Source organism: Schistocerca americana, chromosome 3, assembly GCF_021461395.2.
Source record: "Schistocerca americana isolate TAMUIC-IGC-003095 chromosome 3, iqSchAmer2.1, whole genome shotgun sequence".
Classification (NCBI taxonomy): domain Eukaryota; kingdom Metazoa; phylum Arthropoda; class Insecta; order Orthoptera; family Acrididae; genus Schistocerca; species Schistocerca americana.
In genome coordinates this window covers 365,154,950-365,177,675 of record NC_060121.1, presented here as the reverse complement: position 1 = coordinate 365,177,675, position 22,726 = coordinate 365,154,950, and the positions used below count along the sequence as shown (strand labels likewise).

The 22,726-nt window shown below is 38.4% G+C and overlaps 1 protein-coding gene across 1 annotated transcript in view; it reads left to right on the top strand.

Moving 5' to 3' along the window:
- Nucleotides 1–20,227, top strand: part of LOC124606640 (ras-related protein M-Ras-like) — a 33,063-nt gene extending 12,836 nt beyond the window's left edge. Inside the window, exons 3-5 of the mRNA XM_047138637.1 lie at nt 7,341–7,494; nt 15,601–15,763; nt 16,976–20,227. Coding sequence (XP_046994593.1) covers nt 7,341–7,494; nt 15,601–15,763; nt 16,976–17,065 — 407 coding nt within the window. The 3' untranslated portion in view covers nt 17,066–20,227. The remainder of the gene's footprint in view (nt 1–7,340; nt 7,495–15,600; nt 15,764–16,975) is intronic.
- The last annotated feature ends 2,499 nt before the right edge of the window (nt 20,228–22,726 follow it).

Here is a 22,726-nt window from a genome sequence, read left to right as displayed (position 1 = left end):
TACCTGTAATATAAAATCTCTGTATCTAGTATGCCGAAATATCATAAAGATGTTTGTCAAACTTCTCAATATGAGGGAAAAATATTTTCTCAAATCATTGAACATTCACAGTTTTTCTTTCCTTTGTTAAATACCAGGGGTATTAATTGATTTTACAACGTGCAACTGAATAGTTTATCAATATATTAACTGTTATAATCTGAAGGTGGTGCTCACTATATGCTTATTCCTCACCTTCTTATGTGTTGTAGTTATGCTAATGGAAAAACGCTACTCTCTTTACTATCAGGATCTGAGTTAAAATAGTATTCTTCAGCCCTGCTCAATCAATCACTGCTCCCTCCCAGTTGTGTAATTAAATTTTCTATGCATACTTCCACAACGCCTTCGTTTTTGGCTGCCTCTTTGATGACACTTGCAGTACTGTTCAGTTTTTATCCATGTTTCGCTTGACGATTGATTGATAGCTGCTACAAGAATTTCAGCTTCAGAGATCATGAGTGTTTTATTGTTTGCAGCAATGTAATTGTTTTACTTGCGCACTTACCTCTTCAATGGCAATGAAATGACAGTGGTATGGAGGAAGCCAAGCAAGTTTATTGCCCGTGCCTTGTAGCAATCTCATCAGTTACACGTGTTGGGAATGGTGATTTCTTTTGTACCACAATTTCAAGTAATTCGACCTTCCTCAAATTTTCTTTGAAATCGATTTTTCATCATTTCAGCCACTGAATGATATCTTCTTTTTTCATTGCCAAAGTTGGTGTCCTATCATGAACAATGGAATGATAAAGGGCATTGTCCATAACAATCACTGAGGACTTGTCAGATTCGTCATAAGCGATGCCTCGTACCACTTTTTTACTGTTCAACTCTTTGTCTAATCACCTAACTTTTTTGAACAAAACATTAACAAGCAGTTTGGCACAAAACCGTCCTATGTACCTGCGTGTTAAACAACAATTCATTGTCCATTTTCGACGGGTGCTGCCACGGTCCCCTCTGGCATTTCATCACTCCAGCCTCATTGTAATGAATTGCTGACATTAACCCAAGTTTCATCTACCCATACTATATTTTCGAATCTCGCACCCATGTTCCTGCACAGAAATCTACACCACCATGCAGCATCAATATTTTGTGTCTTTTAAACATTGTGTAGCCGAAGCCTAGGTCTTTCAGCACTGTACATAATGAAAATTTGCTTGTTTTAAAAAGATCGTCTTTTTGAAGCTACATGAGTAGTTTAGATAGAGTGGGATGCCCCCTTCTCTTACAATACGTGTGTGTGTGTGTGTGTGTGTGTGTGTGTGTGTGTGTGTGTGTGTGTGTGTGTGTGTGTGTATATCTAGAAACAAAGATGATGTGACTTACCAAACGAAAGTGCTGGCAGGTTGATACACACACACACAAACAAACACAAACATACACACAAAATTCAAGCTTTCACAACAAACGGTTGCTTCATCAGGAAAGAGGGGAGGAGAGGGAAAGACGAAAGATGTGGGTTTTAAGGAAGAGGGTAAGGAGTCATTCCAATCCCGGGAGCGGAAAGACTTACCTTAGGGGGAAAAAAGGACAGGTATATACACACACACACACACACACACACACACACACACAAGCAGACATTTGTAAAGGCAAAGAGTTTGGGCAGAGATGTCAGTCGAGGCGGAAGTAAAGAGGCAAAGATGTTGTTGAAAGACAGGTGAGGTACGAGTGGCGGCAACTTGAAATTAGCGGAGGTTGAGGCCTGGTGGATAACGAGAAGAGAGGATATACTGAACGGCAAGTTCCCATCTCCGGAGTTCTGACAGGTTGGTGTTAGTGGGAAGTATCCAGATAACCCGGACGGTGTAACACTGTGCCAAGATGTGGTGGCCGTGCACAAAGGCATGTTTAGCCACAGGGTGATCCTCATTACCAACAAACACTGTCTGCCTGTGTCCATTCATGCGAATTGACAGTTTGTTGCTGGTCATTCCCACATAGAAAGCTTCACAGTGTAGGCAGGTCAGTTGGTAAATCACGTGGGTGCTTTCACACATGGCTCTGCCTTTGATCGTGTACACCTTCCGGGTTACAGGACTGGAGTAGGTGGTGGTGGGAGGGTGCATGGGACAGGTTTTACACCAGGGCGGTTACAAGGGTAGGAGCCAGAGGGAAGGGAAGGTGGTTTGGGGATTTCATAGGGATGAACTAAGAGGTTACGAAGGTTAGGTGGGTGGTGGAAAGACACTCTTGGTGGAGTGAGGAGGATTTCATGAAGGATGGATCTCATTTCAGGGCAGGATTTGAGGAAGTTGTATCCCTGCTGGAGAGCAACATTCAGAGTCTGATCCAGTCCCGGAAAGTATCCTGCCACAAGTGGGGCACTTTTGGGGTTCTTCTGTGGGAGGTTTTGGGTTTGAAGGGATGAAGAAGTGGCTCTGGTTATTTGCTTCTGTACTAGGTCGGGAGAGTAGTTGCGGGATGCGAAAGCTGTTTTCAGGTTGTTGGTGTAATGGTTCAGGGATTCCAGACTGGAGCAGATTCGTTTGCCGCGAAGTCCTAGGCTGTAGGGAAGGGACCGTTTGATGTGGAGTGGGTGACAGCTGTCATAATGGAGGTACTATTGCTTGTTGGTGGGTTTGATGTGGACGGACGTGTGAAGCTGGCCATTGGACAGATGGAGGTCAACGTCAAGGAAAGTGGCATGGGATTTAGAGTAGGACCTGGTGAATCTGATGGAACCAAAGGAGTTGAGGTCGGAGAGGAAATTCTGGAGTTCTTCTTCACTGTGAGTCCAGATCATGAAGATGTCATCAATAAATCTGTACCAAACTTTGGGTTTGCAGGCTTGGGTAACCAAGAAGGCTTCCTCTAAGCGACCCATGAATAGGTTGGCATACGAGGGGGGGCCATCCTGGTACCCATGGCTGTTCCCTTTAATTGTTGGTATGTTTGGCCTTCAAAAGTGAAGAAGTTGTGGGTCAGGATGAAGCTGGCTAAGGTAATGAGGAAAGAGGTTTTAGGTAGGGTGGCAGGTGATCGGCGTGAAAGGAAGTGCTCCATCGCAGCGAGGCCCTGGACGTGCGGGATATTTGTGTATAAGGAAGTGGCATCAATGGTTACAAGGATGGTTTCTGGGGGTAACAGATTGGGTAAGGATTCCAGGCGTTCGAGAAAGTGGTTGGTGTCTTTGATGAAGGATGGGAGACTGCACGTAATGGGTTGAAGGTGTTGATCTACGTAGGCAGAGATACGTTCTGTGGGGGCTTGGTAACCAGCTACAATGGGGCGGCCGGGATGATTGGGTTTGTGAATTTTAGGAAGAAGGTAGAAGGTCTTTCCCTCTCCTTCCCTCTTTCCTGATGAGGCAACAGTTTGTTGCGAAAGCTTGAATTATATGTGTGTGTGTGTGTGTGTGTGTGTGTGAGAGAGAGAGAGATGACAAATAGCAACTTTCTCAAAATCATCCAAAGCTGTCACTCGCCACTTCCTCAGCTGCTTGTTTCCTGATCTGCACAGCCTTGTTGTGCCACTCCTCATAATCTATGCTGTACTGTTTTTTCCCTATTGTTACAGCAGTATTCTTGCTTGTTCTCAATGCTGCTGCTGCCCGTTTAAGAACCTGAGCAACAGAAAATCAGGCTCACCTTTTTTCTTTTCTTTTTCGAAGTAGTCCCTCACAGAACAAATGAATTTGCAGGCCTGGCTGTGTAGCACACTTTTCTTCCTCCATTTCATTTCATGTGTTAGACTGGCACTACTCATCACACAGGACATTGTTTAAAAGGAAACAGAAACGAATAAACACTAACAACAACAGAAATGAATTACAAACTGAACTATTATCACAAATGACCAAATGACATGACTGGTTGCACGTGAGACGCTCACTGGTAAGTTTCTGACACTTGCGTGTCAGGTTTGAAGAGCGGCAACGTGGCCCCTGCTACCTGCTAGAGTGCAGTCTGTCGTTGGCTGGCTACCTGCGGTTGCTAGGCAAAGCAACAATGCTTCTGAGCTTTCAGTGCCAAAGACTTGTCTTCCAGACTATAGTCCTGTATGTTCCATTATCCTTTTTCTTGAAAATCCATTTTCCAGTAATTGTTTCTTTTCTACAAGCAGTTTCTTTTTTATCTACCAAGTCCTTGTTTCAGTTTTGTTCAGTGACTTTCACTTCATTTATAACCTTCATTCAGTTTTCCTTGTCTTCACCTACAATGCATTCCTTGTATGTGAATATGGCATAATCATGTCCCTTTGGTAAATTTATTTGACATCTTGGTTTCTGATATGTTTTTGATATTCTTCTGGAATTTCTGTTCTTTTTTGTCCTCAAAGTGTTCTCTTCTTTCTTCCTCTTCAAAAGATTTGTTTTCTACTCTTAGATGTATTCCTTCTTTGGTTTCCTCACATTTGTCTTCGTATTGGTGAGTAAACTCAACAATCCTTGCTTCAGAAAATTTTCCAATCTTAAGAATCCATATGACATAGCTGTTGTCTTTATATCCTACAAGAATGCCTCCTACACTCAGTTTTCTAAATACTCAAGTTATTTTGTGAACACCAGTCTTGACAAATTTGTTCTTCTTTCATACAACTGAGTATCACATTAACTGCTGTATTAGGACTTCTGTCCATGAGATAAGCTGCAGTCAAGACTGCGTAGTCCCATATTTTCCTTCAACTTTTGAATCAAATAACATGGCTCTTTGCTCACGATAGTAAGATTTATTCTTTCTGCCTTACCATTCAGTTGAGGAGATTCTTTAATTGTGTAGTATACCTTGAAGTCAGCACTTTTGTTCTCTCATCCTTTGTCACATCTTATTTTTTTCTGCCTTGATCTTTACTTTCCTTTACATATTCCTTGATAGGGTCTTCTGTTTCATCTTTTGTGTGAAAATTATGCACTTTCAAGAAATGTGTAATCATAAAGAGATGTTAAAAAATAATAGTTATTAAGTTGGGGTGCTTATCTTACCACATTGATCTGTGTGAATAACCACAAGAAGTCTTGTTGCTCTGTGCTGTACAGTGTTGAATAGTTTTCGTATTTGCTGTGCCATTATCCATGTTTCACAAGAAGGCTTGTTCTCTTCTAACACAATTTTGTCCATGCCATCACAGAGTTCTGGTATTTTCTTCGGATAACTGAAATTCAGATGTCCTAGTTTTTTGTGCCTCTCAAGGGTTTTATTGTTTTGTGTCACCCTTTTTACAGTCACTTTTGTTGTCAGTGATCTGCAGTTCTGATTTGCCTCCATCTTTCACAATATTCACATTTTTCTTGTCAAATATTGCCTCTCCCCCTTTTTCAGTAATGGCATTTAGTCACAACAAATGTCTTGATAGTTCAGAGACATGTGACGTGTTGGTCAATAACATACTTTGAGAATCAGCTTCACATGAAATTTCTATTTGCAATCATAATTTTTGGACCTTCACAGCTCATCACATTGGGCGTAATTTCTGTTTATGCGACATGTGCTCATTAGTTCCTCTGCCCACAACAAACTTGGTATCTGTTATCAATCTGCCTTTCTTGCTTTTCTGTCACAAGTATTCTGAAAGAATATCTTCTGGTGTTGTTCTTTGTAGTAACATGTTTAGTTGGATGATTTGTGTTTTTGCAGAATATACATGAGGCCTTTATTGCCAAACACTCTCTCAGGATTTTTTACACTCGCTTGTATAGTGACCTGACCATCCACAACCAAAGCACTTCACTGATCTCTCTCTCTCTCTCTCTCTCTCTCTCTCTCTCTCTCTCTCTCTCTCTTTCTCTCACCCCCCCCCCTCCTCCCCCACCCCTCTCCTCCCAAAAAAAACTTCTTAGTCTTCCAGTGTTGATAAGGCAAACTGTGTGCTCTGCATGCTGGTAACTTTGATCATTGTGAGCTCCTTAGTTGTTTTCTGCTAATGTCATAAGAAATACCACATGAGTATTAAGGTATGTTTATTACGTGACAACTGGTTTTGTTCAGTGGACATTATCAGTCTGGAATATGATGGCCCCACTAACACTTCACTAATAACCTGGGAAGAGCACAACCAGCAGTAAATGCAAGGAACACAACATGCTGCGCACTCTAGACTGTTCAGATAGGTCTTGACATAAGATAACCTAATCTCATTAGGCATATGTATTTAACAGCAAATGCCATGTGGAATGCTTTATTTGTGCTTCAGCTGCAAAGTGGACCTTGAAAAGCAGTGAAACTAAAACATCAGTAACTTCAGAGTATTTTCTTTCCTCCATTCTATCTATATCACAAATTTGTTGTTTAATATTGTTCAGTGCATACTGCTATACTGAGAATGTTATGTACCAACCTTATGTAGTGGGCTTTTCATTAGTAAATAGTCACAATAAATAAATAAAAATAGAAAGCAGTTCATTTCATTACCTTGATTTATATCCCTCTGTGGCTCTATTAACAATTTTCAGCTTTCCACATTCCTCACTTGGTTATTTATTAGTTTGTTCAGCTTAGCCAAATGAAAGTTCCATATTAACTTTTAAATTTTCTTATATTAAACTTTTGTTTTTCTTTTGAAAAATCCTCCTGCTTTCTTTTGTATTGCAGTGATTTGGATGCTTCCAATATCTTTCTGAATGTTATGAACTACTTCTCCTGTGCAGAGTTTCAGTGTGTTGCTAATTCTCTTTGTTCTTTACTTTTCCAGTCACAAGTACAGTTAGTTATTAGTGTGTTATTAATAATTAATCTTGATTAACAGTCATTAAGACAGTGTTTATTACATTGCTTCTTTTTTAGATCAACCTTTCATTCATGCATACTTGGTCTGCAATGACCAACAGTCCATGCTCACTAATTAAATAATGTAACAATGTTTTGTAGTGTTCAGACAATAGACATAGAACAAAGGATTTCCACATAGTTCTGTGGTGATTGTAAGTCTCTGGCACAGTGTTCAGTGACTACTTGAATTCCAGTGTGAGGCCTGTATTTTTTTGCAACACACTTGGCACCTGCTCCCAGTTGTGTTGCTATCCTCTGCAATGCAGAAGCCTCTCAGATGCAATCAACAAGTAATAATCCACATACAGATATATGCCTTAGCAATATAATAATAATGTGTACTTTCATGTAAGAGCATCCTTGACTAGATTGCATTGTGCTGCATGTCTGTTGATAAGTAAGGTAATTTTTTGTATGCAAATGTTTCTGTGGCAAGAACAAGAACAACATACTTTATCATTTGACACAGAATACTGCTTTCCTTTCTTAGTCTGTATATCAAAACTTTAACGTTTCACCTAAGGCGTATCGTTTTCCAATTTTTCAATCATTGTAAAGCATTAACAATCTATCGCTTTTTATCAGTTCTAGATACTGCAGGCCAAGAAGAGTTCAGTGCCATGAGAGAACAGTACATGAGAAAGGGTGACGGATTCCTCCTAATGTACTCTGTCACAGATAAACAAAGTTACGAAAATATAATAAATTTCCACACACAAATTCTCAGAGTGAAGGATAGGTGAGTGAAAGTTAATTGATTGAAATTACTGTTTAGGAATAACAAAAAAAAAAAATACTTAAAGGAATAATCATATTGCAGGAAACTGAGTAGCTCAGTTCCATATTGATGCTGAACTGAATTTGATCATCACATTGAAACAGTTTTAAAATAAAACAAAAAAAATTCGTTGCATCATTCTTCCTAGAGTGGTTTTGAGATGCTAAATATTTAAAATGACTATCAAAACTTGAATGATTAGAATGAATCCTATTCCTAGGAACCTGAAAAATTTTCATTTGCAATAAATGCGAAAATAGATGTGAATTTTGTCTCAAAATGCAAAAATAGCAACTTATATCAGATGAACTATTTTATCATATAGAGTTTGAAATAGCTTTATTTTCCATATATAAATGTACAACAAAAATAATCATTTCCATTTACTGTTGCTGTATTGCAGCTTTATGGGAAAGATACTGTGTGTAAAATGCATTTAAAAATTAAAGAGTACACCTGTGCTAAAATGCAGGGACAACATTAATAAGTTACATTCTGTTGCCACGTCAGACAGTGGATGGTTAAATGGTATCTGTAAAAGACATTCCACATAGGACAGTGTGGGACTCTGACTTCAGATGTGATATTTTAAAGCAATGACATGGATATGCTTGTCTCCCAGCCAAAGGTTGTATTATGCAGACCTTAAATGTGGTGTTTCAGATGTGAACTGTGGTTGCATAAAATGCCGGTGGTGGTCAGGCCTAAACTAGCTCATTGTGATGCTGCCAACTTCAGCAAGAAATTGTGCAGTAATCATTGTCAAATACTTTGTGCACTCCACTTTGCTTTGCATTGTGCGTAGTTCATTGATTTCCTTTCTCATTTTGAAATGAATGAAGAAACTAATCCTGTCCATCATGGTGTGTGTGTGTGTGTGTGTGTGTGTGTGTGTGTGTGTGTGTGTGTGTGTGTACTATCTATTCTTTTGTTATTTCTTTTCTCCAATAACTGTTTTATGAGTTTTTTTATTTGATATTGGTTTCATCTGCAGGCAAACATTTAGATTTATACTGCTAATCACATGCAAAAATACATCCTTATTTCCCCATAAATAAATAGCAATTTTGCCAAAAATTGATGCAAATCTTGACAAAAATAGATGAAAAATGTCACCAAAAATAGATTCAACATTTTCATGTTGCTAACTGTTCTTCATTTCTGATGGAATCGTCTGTTTATTGCATGAATCCAGCAGACACAGGTCAGTTGATAGCTGAAGAGGCCTAAAAGTGGTTCACAGCTAACAGTTCAAGACTTAACCTTGTTATGTCTCATATTATAAAGTATCAAAGATGAAATAATGACATTTTTGCACCAGAAGTACATATTAATGGTCATACACTGAGTGAACTGCAGTGTGTAAAATTCTTTGGGTCTAGTGGGATAATTAGTTAAAATTAAGTCAAAGTTCAGTTCAGTGTTATAAGCCCTTTGGAACCTTTCATTGTGGTAATGTAAAGACAGAAGTCTTAGCTTATTTCACGTATTTTTGCTCCCTGTTGTCTTGTGGAATTACCTTCGGGGGCGTTGCACCTAATGTAAATGGTGTTTGTACAGCATAAGCAAGCAACAAGAGTATTGTGTAAGATAGATGGATAACTCTCTTACAGAAGCCTTTTTAAGAATCTAGGAATTCAAACATTCACTTACCAATGCATTTACTCATTGATGGTTTTAAATCAGTTTACACAGTCACAATTCAGTACACAAAAATAATTTTCATATAGACATTGCCACCTTGTCCAGCCCTCCCCCCCCCCCCCCCCCCCCCCCCCAGGGGGTGCGGCTCATGGTTCTTTCATGAGTTCATGCGTGACACTCTCAGGCCCCAAGCTGTTGTTGCCCATTCTTCCTTTCTGTGTTGCATTTCCTTCCCTGTGCCCCTCCCTCCACATCCTCGCTCCTTCCCCGCTGCCCCCCTCCTTCCCATTTTTCAATGCTCTTACTTATGTCGACCTGTCCGTCCTATTACAGACCAGATAATGGGGAAAGTGTTTCATCCCAAGCTGGCAAGCCTGACCCTCCTCCTAGGATGTAGCCAGGAAACCCCTTTGGGGTTTGACCATTACTTCTAAATTTTCTGTCTGTAGTGTGAGCCATTTGGGGAAGAACTGCATCCCTAGCATCTACGGCGTGGATGCCTCTCCCCCTTTCCTTCCCTTCATCCTTCCCCACCATAACCCCCTTCTCTCCCCTTCACCCTGCTAGATCACCAGCATGTGTAGCAAATCCTTGTGGCAGGGCTGTTATGTGCCCATCTGGCTGAGCCCCCTGACAACCCAGGGATCAGACTCTTGATACCTGAGCTTTTGCCTCCCCATGTATGCCTGGGAATGGTTACTTGTCATTCCAGAGCATTGGAACTACTGGCCACAGCTGCTGTGCCAGATGCTCCTTGCTATGGCTGAGTGGCGAACATGCGGAGAGCCCCTGATGGGAGTGGATGGTATCAGGGTGGATGCTTTGCATATGAAACGTATCGAGCGCCAAAAATTCTTCTACAGTTGTCTCTTTGAGTGGTAACAGATCATTGCATGTTGTTTCTTATGACTTTGCATCCTTCTCTTCCCTGGCTACATCCTAGGAGGAGGGTCAGGCTTGCCAGCTTGGGATGAAACACTTTCCCCATTATCTGGTCTGTAATAGGACGGACAGGGACACATTCACCACTACAAAGCAGTTACTTTTTTTTTGGAGAATATCGAAGACAAGTTTGGCGAAGTGGAGTCTTGTGGTCAGGTTCCCTGTTGATCAAAACTACTTCTGCCACACAGTCTGCAGCTCTACATGCTTGTGATCATTTCGGTGATGTCCTGGTATCCATTACTCCTCACCAGTCTCTAAATATGGTCATTTTTTTAGGGACCTCATCCTTCAAATTAACAAGAACTCCAGGCCAATCTGGAAAGATGGGGGCATACTTTTTGTTCAGTGTGTGCAGAAAGGTTATAAGAACAATTGGACTGATACCAGTGCCTTTATTATGGCATTTGAGAGAGAGACCCTGCCAGAGACTGCTGGACTGTTGGTCATCCCTGCTCTGTATTCAGATGATTTCTGTATTTGGGCTAGCTCCCACTCAGTGCTCTTCGATGTGGGCACTCTCACGCAGTTTTCAATTTTGTTCTGTTAATTCGAATGTGATGTATTTGTTGTCTTGGTACTGTGGTCCAGCCTGATTTGGTGTTCTACGTCGACGCTTAAAGCCTTACTGTGGTCCCCCAGTTCCATTTCTTTTGTCTTCTTTTTGACAACAAGCTTACTTGGTTGCCCCATATCCATCATCCGAAGGTTGGCTGTTTTCGTAAACTCAATGTTCTACGTTTCCAGGCCCACACCTCTTAGGGTGCAGATCATTCAACTCTTCTCCATCTTTACAGGGCATTACATCTGTCTTGTATGGGCTATGGTTGTCAAGTTTATGGATCAGCTGCCCCTTCCATGCTGCTGCACTTGACGCTGGTTCACTATTGTAGTATACATTTAGCTACAGGTGCCTTTTGCACTATCCCTGTTGATAGTTTTCTGGTTGATGCTGGGATCTCTCCCAATTCGGTGGTCCCACTTACTGGTTTCCTATACTATCACTACCCTCTTTTTCCCTCCTCTGCCCTTCTGTTCTGTTCTTTTCGCAGCTTTGGGCCATCGCCTGCCTTCGGGTGGGTCTGCCAGTTGGGCTTCACCTCGTTTCTCTCTGCCGTGACTTCCACCTCCCCTCCTTGTTCTTTTCCCCACGTTCTCTCCCAACCGCCGCCCTTTGGCTGGTTCCTCAGCCCAAGATTTGGATGGATCTCTTCCGGGTTCTGAAAGCCTCAGTCACTTCATTGGTGTTCTGTTGTTTTATTCTGAATGCTCTTTTAGTTTCGTGATGCTGGTGTTTCTTACACTGATGCTTCTAAATCTGCCGATCATGTGGGAGATGCCTTCACATCTTCTGTTGGTGCGGAACACCATCTCTTGCCTGGTACCTGTGGGGTGTTTACTGCAGAATTGATGGCCATCTATCGGGCCCTCTGCTTCATTAAACAGTCCTCACTCACGTGGGTTTCGTTGTGTATGGGCTCAATGAGTGGTCTTCAGGCTATTGCTTGGAGTTTTCCCTGCCACCGCTTAGCCTCTGCCATCCACAACCTCCTCACTGATCATGGTGGTGGTGGTGGTGGTGGTGGTGGTGGTGGGGGTGCTGCTGCTGCTGCTGCTGCTGCTTGTTTGGTCGATTTCCTTTGGATTCCTGGTCACGTAGGTATTCCAGGCACTGAACTTGCTGATTGTCTGGCTGGGGGGGGGGGTCACCTACTCTCCCCATTCTTCGTGACACCTCTGGGGCAGATTTGTGGCTCAACATCAAATTCCTTTTTTTACTCAATCATGGGCTGACTTTTGGGAGGCTAATAAACTTTGCACAATCAAGGAGACTCCCACTACAAGGTATTCTTTCCTCTGCCTCTTCCAGTGAGAATCTACCATCTTCTGCTGTCTTCGTATTGGTCGTACTAGGTTGACGTAAGGTTTTTATTTACTCTGCAGTGAGCCATCTGCCCCCTGCCCCCTCTTTATAGTTGTGAGGCTCCCCTCATAGTGATCCATATTTTGCTGGACTGCCACCGCCTTTTGGTTCTTCGCACTAAATGTGCCCTCCCACCTTTCTTGTCTTGGGTGTTAGCAGATGACCCTTGCATGGTTACATCTGCCCTCGATTTTCTTCACAAAAATGGTTCATTCTCCCACATTTAAGTAATTTCCTTCTGGTATTGGGAGTCCTCAGTTACCATTGGCAATGGTTTGGAAGATTTTTGGCCTTGCCTCCACACCAGCCAGGCTTTGTCTCAGTTGTATCATGATCATGATACGGTGTGTGTGTGTGTGTGTGTGTGTGTGTGTGTGTGTGTGTGTGTGTGTGTGTGTGAGAGGATGGGTCAGTAGTGGTGCTTGTGCCCCACCACACATAGTGTTTGTGGGCACCAATACTCTCCCCTTGTCCACCTACCCCTCTCCTGTTCTTTCGTGCAGGCCGGGGTGGCCGAGCGGTGCTAGGCGCTTCAGTCTGGAACCGCGCCACCGCTACGGTTGCAGGTTCGAATCCTGCCTCGGGCATGGATGTGTGTGAGGTCCTTAGGTTAGTTAGGTTTAAGTAGTTCTAAGTCTAGGGGACTGATGACCTCAGATGTTAAGTCCCATAGTGCTCAGAGCCATTTGAACCATTTGTTCTTTCCTCTTCCAGCTACCCTGATGTCCCTTTTTCTTTCTTTGTTTGCATGTTATCCCTTTCCCTTGACTGGACTGTGCTGTTAGTGTTGTTCCTCCCTTGATTTCTGCCATCAGAGACCATGGGACTGCTGACCTTGCTGTTTGGTCTCTCTCTCTCTCTCTCTCTCTCTCTCTCTCTCTCTCTCTTCTCTCTCTCATCCTACCCCCCGCCCCCTAAAAAAATTAAAAAAAAAAATTCAAACAGCCATCCAACTCGTCAGTGTTCAGAATGAAGTTATGTACTCTGGTATTAAGATTTTTAAAAAGTTCCCATCTAATATAAAGTAAGGAATTAGGAATCTCTACCAATTCAAAACAAAATTAAAAACATACCTCATTAACCGCTCCGGACTACCTCTGTAACCGAGTACTTAGTGTTGTTGCCTTCAATTTCGAAGGATGTGGGTTCAATTCCTGGTACCTCCTCAGATATTTTTTTTTCTGAGCTGAGGTGGTCACCCAGCCCTTGTGGGGCCAGAAGAGGAGCTACGTGACTAAAGAAGCAGAGACATCATTAGGATTCATCTACTGGCAGTAGCAACTGCAGGGATTAGTGACATGCTGATCACATGTCCCACAATCGTAGGTTGCTCCTCAGCTATGTTGTAGGCACAGGCTTAATCTGTGAGTGATGTTTACTTCATTGGCTCCTTTTTCTATGAATTGCTTGAATATCTATACTCGTAAAGTCTTAGATTGAAAAGTTTTGTTAGCTACATGCAAGTAGTTGGTTTGTCACTGTGACTGTTATAAAGCTTTATGGCAAATAATAATGTGTGAGTAATAGGATTCTGTTTATAAATGTAAAAATATTTTCTTTGAAAAACCTCATTGTAATCAAGTTACTATTAAGCAGCTATATAGTAAAACTGAAGAGGCCCAACTCACTTCTGTGTCTGTGTTTGCTTTCAAATAAATTAGTTTTTGGATAGGTTCTGGCTTTTCATGTGATAACTACTTGTACCCACAACAAGATGGGCTCCCTATAGGGTCACCAATCAGTGGATGTATAGCTAACATGTTGCTTAATCACATTGAGAAAATATATTTGAAACCATAATAAGAACCAAATGATACAGAATAGTCTAGTGCCTTTACTATGTAAATGTTGTCATATGCCTTCTACATGAAACCCCCAGTCATATCCAACAACTGCACAAAGATCTGAACACAATCCACCCAAAAATGGAATTTACCAAGTAACAGAAAGTAACAAAGAGTTAAATATTCTTGATCTCACAATACACGGACACAACAATCAACGCTGATATTGTATAAACAAGGAATCCATGACCACTAGCCCAGCCATACACAGGAACTGAACCACACTAATACACTAGCAAGCTGGTTTCTGAGACATGCTGCATAGACTGAATAAAACTACACTCTGAGGGCAACTACAAAAAGGAACAACAGATAATAAAACAGCTGTTGTGAAGACAAACTGAGTCACAAACTTAAAACGAAGATGCAAGGGACATTCAGCACACACAGATCATAACCATCATACACACACACACACACACACACACACACACACACACACACAGACACACATCACACAGACACAAAACACATACATGAACATGGAGCACCCGTAACAAACGAACGGTACGCACGCGCGGGAGCGCGCGCGCGCACGCACACACACACACACACACACACACACACACACACACACACACACACCTGTCATTCCCAGAATATGGCTTGCGATGTTTACATTTGGTCCGCATTTATTTCCACAAGTTGAATTTGTCGAAGTATGACAAGGGGTTAATGCAGTTTTATAATGTTCCCAACTTAGTTTGATGACTCACAACCCCTTGTACCGGCAAAAATTGTATAGATAATTCATGTTAAAAAAAAAAAATCCTGTGGGGTTACTGTTAGGAGTGTTATTGGTCAAATAAAGAAATCTTATGATTAACAGAAGTATAACAGTATTAGTCAGTCACTTTTGAACAAATGTTGTCCCATTGCCCTATGCTTTAAAATTGTTGGTAGAGTATTCAGAACATTTCTTTATTTTGTGTAGTTTTGAAGTCACTGAGAGTGTCGAGAGAATGCCATTTAGTTGCATTGTGGTGCCTGTTGCAGCAGGCTTTATGTGATAAAATAATCATCTCTGGCTCAAGTGCCTTGTGAATGGCTTTACCCTTACATTCATCAAATACCTTATGGTCATTAAAAGTGAGTTCATAATTACAAAATTCAAATTGTGGAACCCTGAAAAAGTTTATACTGCCTCATTCTGTGACTGTACAGTTTCTGTCCTCCTCCTAGTTTACCGTTCCACTGATTCTTGTGGTCATATTAATTTCATTAGTTCTATTCATGTCAGTGTGAATACCAGCACCAAACGCTTACAAGTTGAAGATCTCAGTCCTTGAACTTTTCCCCAAATGTTTGCCACACATGTAAATTAGTGCAGCATTAATGGTATTTCACCTCGTACACCAATTGTGAACTGTTGATGCCTAAGCTGTTTCAGATAAAACATTCTGGGACTGCTTATTTCATTATTTTGTTTGATGTAATTAAATTGTCCTTGCGAATCTGAGGCTGATTGCTCATGCCAAAGTTGAAACAGGCTTAATGTTATCATCTTGAAAGTACAAAATATTTCAAATATACAATACTGCCACTCTTTTTAATAAAGAACTGCTGCATACCTTTTGGATACATGTAATTTTCTTCTGCAAGAAATAGTTAGTATGACAGAATTAAAATTTTTGGTTTGATGGAAAAAGATTGATATTGTTAATTTAAAGTTTTAAATTTTTTTGTCAATAATTTGGGAAATTTTTTGTGCAGGGATGTTTATCCAATGCTCCTTGTTGCGAACAAAGTAGACCTTGTACATCTTCGAAAAGTATCAGAAGAAGCTGGTCGTGAACTGGCCCATAAGTTGGGCATTCCTTATATTGAAACTAGTGCCAAAGATCCTCCACTGAATGTGGATGCTGCATTTCATGAGGTTAGTAGATTTTGTTGGCTCTTACATTCATACATATATTGTATAAAAGTATTTAATAGACGTTTGCATCTGAAGAAGAGATGTGATTAAATTGTGCAGAAAATGTCAGTTATATCCTTTTTTGTTTGTTATACTTGTAATAGAGACTTTGTATCTCACCATATATAAATGTAGAGCTATGAAAACACTCAAAAACTGGTTAGTACATGGACAGCAAACTATTTTAATTAGTTAACAAATCAGAATGCAACTTTCAGATACTACATTACATTTGGAACTTGAACTTAGTCTTTTCATCTGTAACTGCCACTTTGAAAGTTACTCCTACTTTCAGAGTAAATACCTTTAGGTTTTCTGTTTAATGCACTTCATTGTTGATTGATCTATAACTGATCATTTTTATATAATTATTTATTTCAAGAATTTTTCTTAAAAGTGTTTAAGTAGCTGGAACACACAAGAAAAATAGTTAATGATTAAAAATGTGAAGAAGAGATGCCCACATGTCATTCAAGTATTTTAGTTTCAACAAAGTACAACTCATCTAATTAGATAATTAAAATTTCAATTTGGAAAAATCCTTACCTGAAGTATTTGGGAAAGAGAATATTTGTTACTTTATTTGCATTTCTTATTCATTCCTCTGCTCAATATCTGTTTGTAGAAATCCAATGATATTAGTTTCTTACCCTTAATCAGCAAGAGGTAGTACAAAAGTAAAAATGTTTGATTTGTAAAACCGTACCACAGTAAATGAATAATGGGGAAAGCAAATTCAAGTAAGAGTTTTTGTGCATCACAATATTAAACAACGAGATTTTTACATACTAAGTTTCTTTAGTTTGAGTTCATTGACACCGAGTGTTGGATGTTGCGGATGTTGCAGATTCTGACTAAGTTTGAGTAATGTTCACTGAGTGAGTTGTCTGACAAATAAATAGGCCAAAGTAATAATGAAAACTCTTATGCCGTGAAGGGCAATGTGTGATTAGAAGATATCCCACCAGACAGTAGATATTTTGTGCTAGGTGCAATAATTTTTGTACTTCCAGTCGCATTGTTCCAGTATGTACATTTGTAAACATAAAGGGAGGCAGGCATTTCATTTACCATAGATTAATTAATGTTTCAACTGTAAACAAACACAGTTTTATTTTTTGTGATTCAGACTTGATATTATATCTCATGACGAGGTAATCACTATGTTAATAGGTTGTACGCATCATCCGCAATCAGCCACCTGCAGAAACTGAAAAGAATCGCAGGAAAAGAAGACACCCTATGAAGTGTGTTTTGCTGTAAGTCCTTTACTTGGCTACTGAAACAGTAGGCGAGAAAATGCTCACCACTTTGCTGATAATTTTTTTATTCTTCTTTACAAAATGATGTTTTTAAGGAAACGGTCATTGGAAAACGCACACTTAAGGTACATAGATGAAACAAAAGTATTTTCTTCTGAGATTGTAGGAATAAGAAGGAAGTAGTAATTGGTGTCAAATGTTAGAATATCAATATATGAATGTTATACATGGGTATATTCATTGAAAGGCCTATTCATCTAATCTTAGCATTAATTTACTCTATATGTGTTTGATGTGTTATTTTTCTGATTATAAGACTGCCTTTAAATATGATTTGCTTAAAAAGCATTGGACAGAAAAATATTCTGTTGGAATGTAGCAAAAATTACTTGGATTTATTACAGAGCGTAACTATATTTTATACACACAAAATCATTCATAAATTTGCAGCTATACGCACACATAATGCTCACTTCCATTTTCAATGCTGTATTGTCAACAGATGTGTTAATTACTGTTGTGCTAATAGTTAGGCTTTTCTCTGAAAATGTTGTATGGGGTATCTTTTTATATATGTGTCACAAGTTATCTGGTTGTTTACTCAGTGTGAAGTATTCTTTCAGATGTCATAAATGTACAAATTAGAATGAAGTTGTATCATCAATTAGCATTCCATTCGTTAATGTTTGTGTTTGAGACTGCTGTTAACATTGAGTGATGTAGTAAGTCTCCTGTATAAAATAAAGGTGTTCTGTAGTCCACTATCATGTTGTGAGTTTTATGATTCTGATCCAAAGAAATATTTTTAATTTTCAAGCATACAAATCTTAAAAGCAAGGCAACACTTATTGCAAGCTTAATTTAGCAGATTGATGCTATCTGTTATATGATAAATTGTACACCTACAATAAAAGTGACAATTTTCATTTGTATATTATAATAGACAAATAGGTTTATTAGTGAATTTACATTATTGTTGTTTCTGTAATTATTCAAATGTTTTACTTAAAATAATCATAATAAATAATTTTTTAGGATTTCTGATTAATGCACTTCATTGTTGATTGATCTATAACTGATCATTTTTATATAATTATTTATTTTAAGAATTTTTCTTAAAAGTGTTTAAGTAGTTGGAACACAAAAGAAAAATAGTTAATGATTAAAAATGTGAAGAAGAGATGCCCACATGTCTTTCAAGTATTTTAGTTTCAACAAAGTACAACTCATCTAATCAGATAATTAAAATTTCAATTTGGAAAAATCCTTACCATTGATGTAGACGATGCCAAGGCCATATCATCAGGGTTTTGTAAGTTCAGTGGGCTGGTATGTGTTGACAGTTTCTGGATTGATGATGTTGATCTTATGACTCATGTGGAGTACACTGGTATTTTTACACATATACTGCGCTTTATACTCCATTTGTGTGCCAGAGATGAAATATAAATTTTCTTTGCTTATAAATAGACTCCAACAGACACACCCATTTCTGTTAGCGGTATTATTATAAGTAACTTATGCATTTATGGGACTGTTGGATTTTTTCACTTGAAATCTGTATCCTATCTTTATCACAGAGGTAAAATAGGGAAACCCCTCTAAATCCATACATATTCTTATTTTCCTTAAACTGATTAAAAGCAGTAACTGCAGAAGCTGTACGTGGTTACTTATCCAAAGTTAAAATTAGTCTCATAAGAATCTCAGCCCATTTTAAAAATGATAGAATTTTGTGTGTCACCTCTTACTTTTTTAATTTATAGCTACACTTTCATTAAGCTCAGGATTCATCAGGACATGTGAGGATTAAAAATTCTGATAATTCTGTGTGTGGTAGGAGTTATTTCACTTTACTTTGGTTGGACAAATTGTAGCCTAACTCCCAAAGAAATATTGATACCTCTGTGTGTATCACATTTCTGTACCACGAAAACAATGTGTTCGCTTGTGTGCGTGCGTGTGTGTGCGTGCATGGAACGGACAGCCTTATAATTTCTCAACAGAGGTGATATTGGACTGTATGAAGATTTCATGGTCAGTTTTTTGCTGTGTTATAACCTGTAAATTTTTCCACAACAGTATTTCATTTATATATTTGTAAACCAATGTAATTTAAATTTCATAGTATCAGACTGATAGGCAATCAAATACGAACGTGATATACTTCTTATTTTAATTGCATTTTCTTCCTAAAAGTACACAGATCTCTCATTTTCTAGATGGTCAATAAAACACGAGGATTCTTTTAGTACTAACTCAAAATTTAGTTTCTGTGTTGAGCCTAATAATTTATATGCAGAGAGGACATTGCTGATTAACTGATATTTTGAGTCATCCTTTTTCTTGGATACCTTGTTTTTGTAGTTGCTTAATATAGTTTCATTTTGTGGAAAATTTACATAGGAGTACTTAAATTTGCTTTTCATGTGCGAAAAAATGTTGACAGAACATCATTCCCCTATGAGTGTTGTAATGCATGAATGATATGCTGCTGTTTCAGTTGAGATGACATTTTCCTCTGGCAGTCTTGTAATCATTACATATTTGCTCTTGATGCTAACATTTTGAAGAATGCTTTCTTTCCATGTGACAATAAATGATGTAATAATACTTTCCTCACATTGAATTTGTTTGAATTTCAAAAACTCAGTTTTTCATGTACACAGCAATGGCAGTCGATTGAAATAACTGAGTTGCTTGGAATAGGGAAATATATATCTAAAGATGTACAACTTCAAAATATATTTTAATGTTACTGAATTGGTAAATGAAATAGCATGTTTTCTGGGGACATACCTGCCATATTTTAATTATATTTAATATAGACATGAGGAAAAATATTTATATTTTTGTTCAGAAACTGAAGTAAGTAAGCTTTAAAACACTTTCATATGTAATATAAAATGTGTAAAAATAAATATATCTGTGTGTTGTAGAAGTATATGGATTTTATATGTGCTTTTTGGTATATATTAATTTCTGGCAACAACTTGTAGACTAGAACTTACAAATATTCTGTGTGCACAATTCTTGATATTTAGTGCTGAAGAATATATAAGTTGAATGTAACTTTTCAAAATTTTATTCTGAGATGTTTCCCTTTTTCATTAACTTTTTTGTTGATATTGTTATGCTTAAATAAATGTTGATTTTTGTGTAAGTGGGTAGTGTTCATCATTTTGTTCTGTGTAGAAAGTAACCAGAAACCTACAACCTTTAACATTGTTGCAAGACTCTGTGAACACACAAAGTATCCATCTGACTGAGATTGGTGATTTAAATTATGGAATTATTTCTTGCATCAGAAGGGAAATTCTTCAGGAGAAATGCCAATCCTGCTGATATACACATATGAAAGTGCATACTCTAAACTACCTTTCAGAACTAATAGTTCTTCCTTGGAAATGAGAGGGGGATAAATTGGGAACATCCAAAAAGAGGGGTAGATTACTCAGACACCAGCATGAGAAGAAGGGCCAACAGTTAGTATGGGTATTGTGGGTAGCTGTACTCACTCACAAAATTCAGAGTGGGTCCCACACATTTGGGAATTCTGCAGTCCTAAACGCGAGAGACAGATGCTTACTCAAGCGATGAGATCACTGCCACATGCATTTGTGAAAGTACATGATCAAGCTAACTAACCTAAAAAAAAGAATGAGAAGTATCAGAGAGAAGCTCCATACTTTGTTTTTGTGTTCTTTTAATTGCATGGAAACCAGATGTGTATTGTGAGCGCTTATTGTAGAATGACAATAGAAGTCATGTTTTAGACCATTAAGTGCTTATTAGCTGAGACATCATGCACCAATTTTACAAAACAAAAATAATTTGTGAAGTTACACATCATCAGCATTTGTCTTTAGCCCTGCTCCTTGATTTTCCGGTGCGCTTACAACGTAAGAATATCAGTAAACACTTGTCTTTCCGTGGATACTCATATTATCATATTACAAAGTGAAATTTATTCCAGTGAGTCAAAAATATTATAAGAAAGTAAGAGACTGTCTGCAATAGATGGAATAGTGCTGGATCTTAAGTTTCCCTTTCATTGTAGAAAGTCTCATTGTAGTATCACTTAAAACAGACATGGACAGATTTGTAGTAAGAAGCACCAGGACAAACGAGGAGAGCATAGACAAAGCATTTAGGCAGCAGAATATGGAAGATACTGATCCTCCAGCTTTGAAAACAGTGTTCCTTGAGACTTTAGTGATGATCATGTTGTGGCGGCTGATAGCAAAAATACTAAGTGTTCTGTAATATCGCTGAGTTTTTCATTTTTCTTAAATTTTGAGTAATTATAAAAGGTCAGATCCAAGTGTGTAGTGCTACAATTTTACACTCCAAAATGAGAAGTTAAAATTTCTGTGCTTTACAAAAAGCATTATAGTGATTTTAGTAATTTTGTTTCTTTGGTAAACATGGCTTTGAACTTTTGAAGTATGTTATGTACTTGAAGTATAAGTGAAAATTCCATAGTAATATATTCATATTGTTTTTATATTTTTGCTGTTATTTTATATACACGTATTTTGTACAATATAAAAATATATTTTGGTTCTTAGCATTAGCTGCTTCAGTGCCTTCAGTTTTTAAAAATTGTATGAAGCTTATCCATGGCTTCAGCTCAGCAAAGATAATAAGAGTGTATCAAATCTGAAAAAAAAAAAAAAAAACCTTGTGTTGATATGTTGTCAAACTGAAACATGGAGCAGCAGAGGGGATAAGGACCCACTGTTGTATTAGTACAACATGGAGTTGAGTTTAACATCAAAAAATGCATAGTAGTGTGACATTAGTCCAGAACCAACAGTGCTAACAAAGAAATAACCAAACAATAGCAAGCACATGGCGTTCCCTGATATGAGCGAAAAACCAGGCATGGAATACCTCCAACGATGAAGTTTTATTTCAATAAACCGAAACGAGTTTGATGACAAAACCATGTTTTTCTTGTAGCTGCAAAGACAGAATTGAAATTCTCTCATACTTTAACAATGCATATTGAAGTTTTTTTACTGAGTGGTACTTTTAAACACAATAGGCTAATCTGTGTGTCATCGAATAGTGAAAACTAGTAGCTGTTACTGACGTTTTAAGTGCTTCTCATGATTTTAAATTTGATGAAGTTTGGTGTAAAGTGGTCAAGGTGTTGCTGTTCTTGACCTTGATGATAGTAAACTTCTGTGTCAGCTCAGAACTCCAAAATACCTCCTCCATTCATAGTAATAACACAAATGTCAAATTTGTATCACTCGAATGCCAATTTGACAATGTTTCTCTGGAAATTTTTTAAATTGTTGGAAAAATTTGCTCTTGGATGTCCTACAAACAACAATGAAATTGTAAAATTTTACAGAACTCATTTAATGGATAGATATTGATAAGTGATAGTCAAATTTTTGGACCTTTTTAAGAGCTAAAATGAAAGAGTAAAATGTTGAAGGAAACTGTGGAGCTTTAAACAGTATGAATGAATAAGAGGACTATTCCCAGAGTTTTTGCCCCTTGTTTGCTTGCGTAGACCATCCTGTTCTAATTAGGGATGAGCGATCAGTTCCTGAACTAAATCAAAGTGCCAGATCCTGTTAAAGATTGAGGGATCATTGACTTGAAGAAAAAAAAAAAAAAAGAAAGAGCTATAGCTCTTCTGATC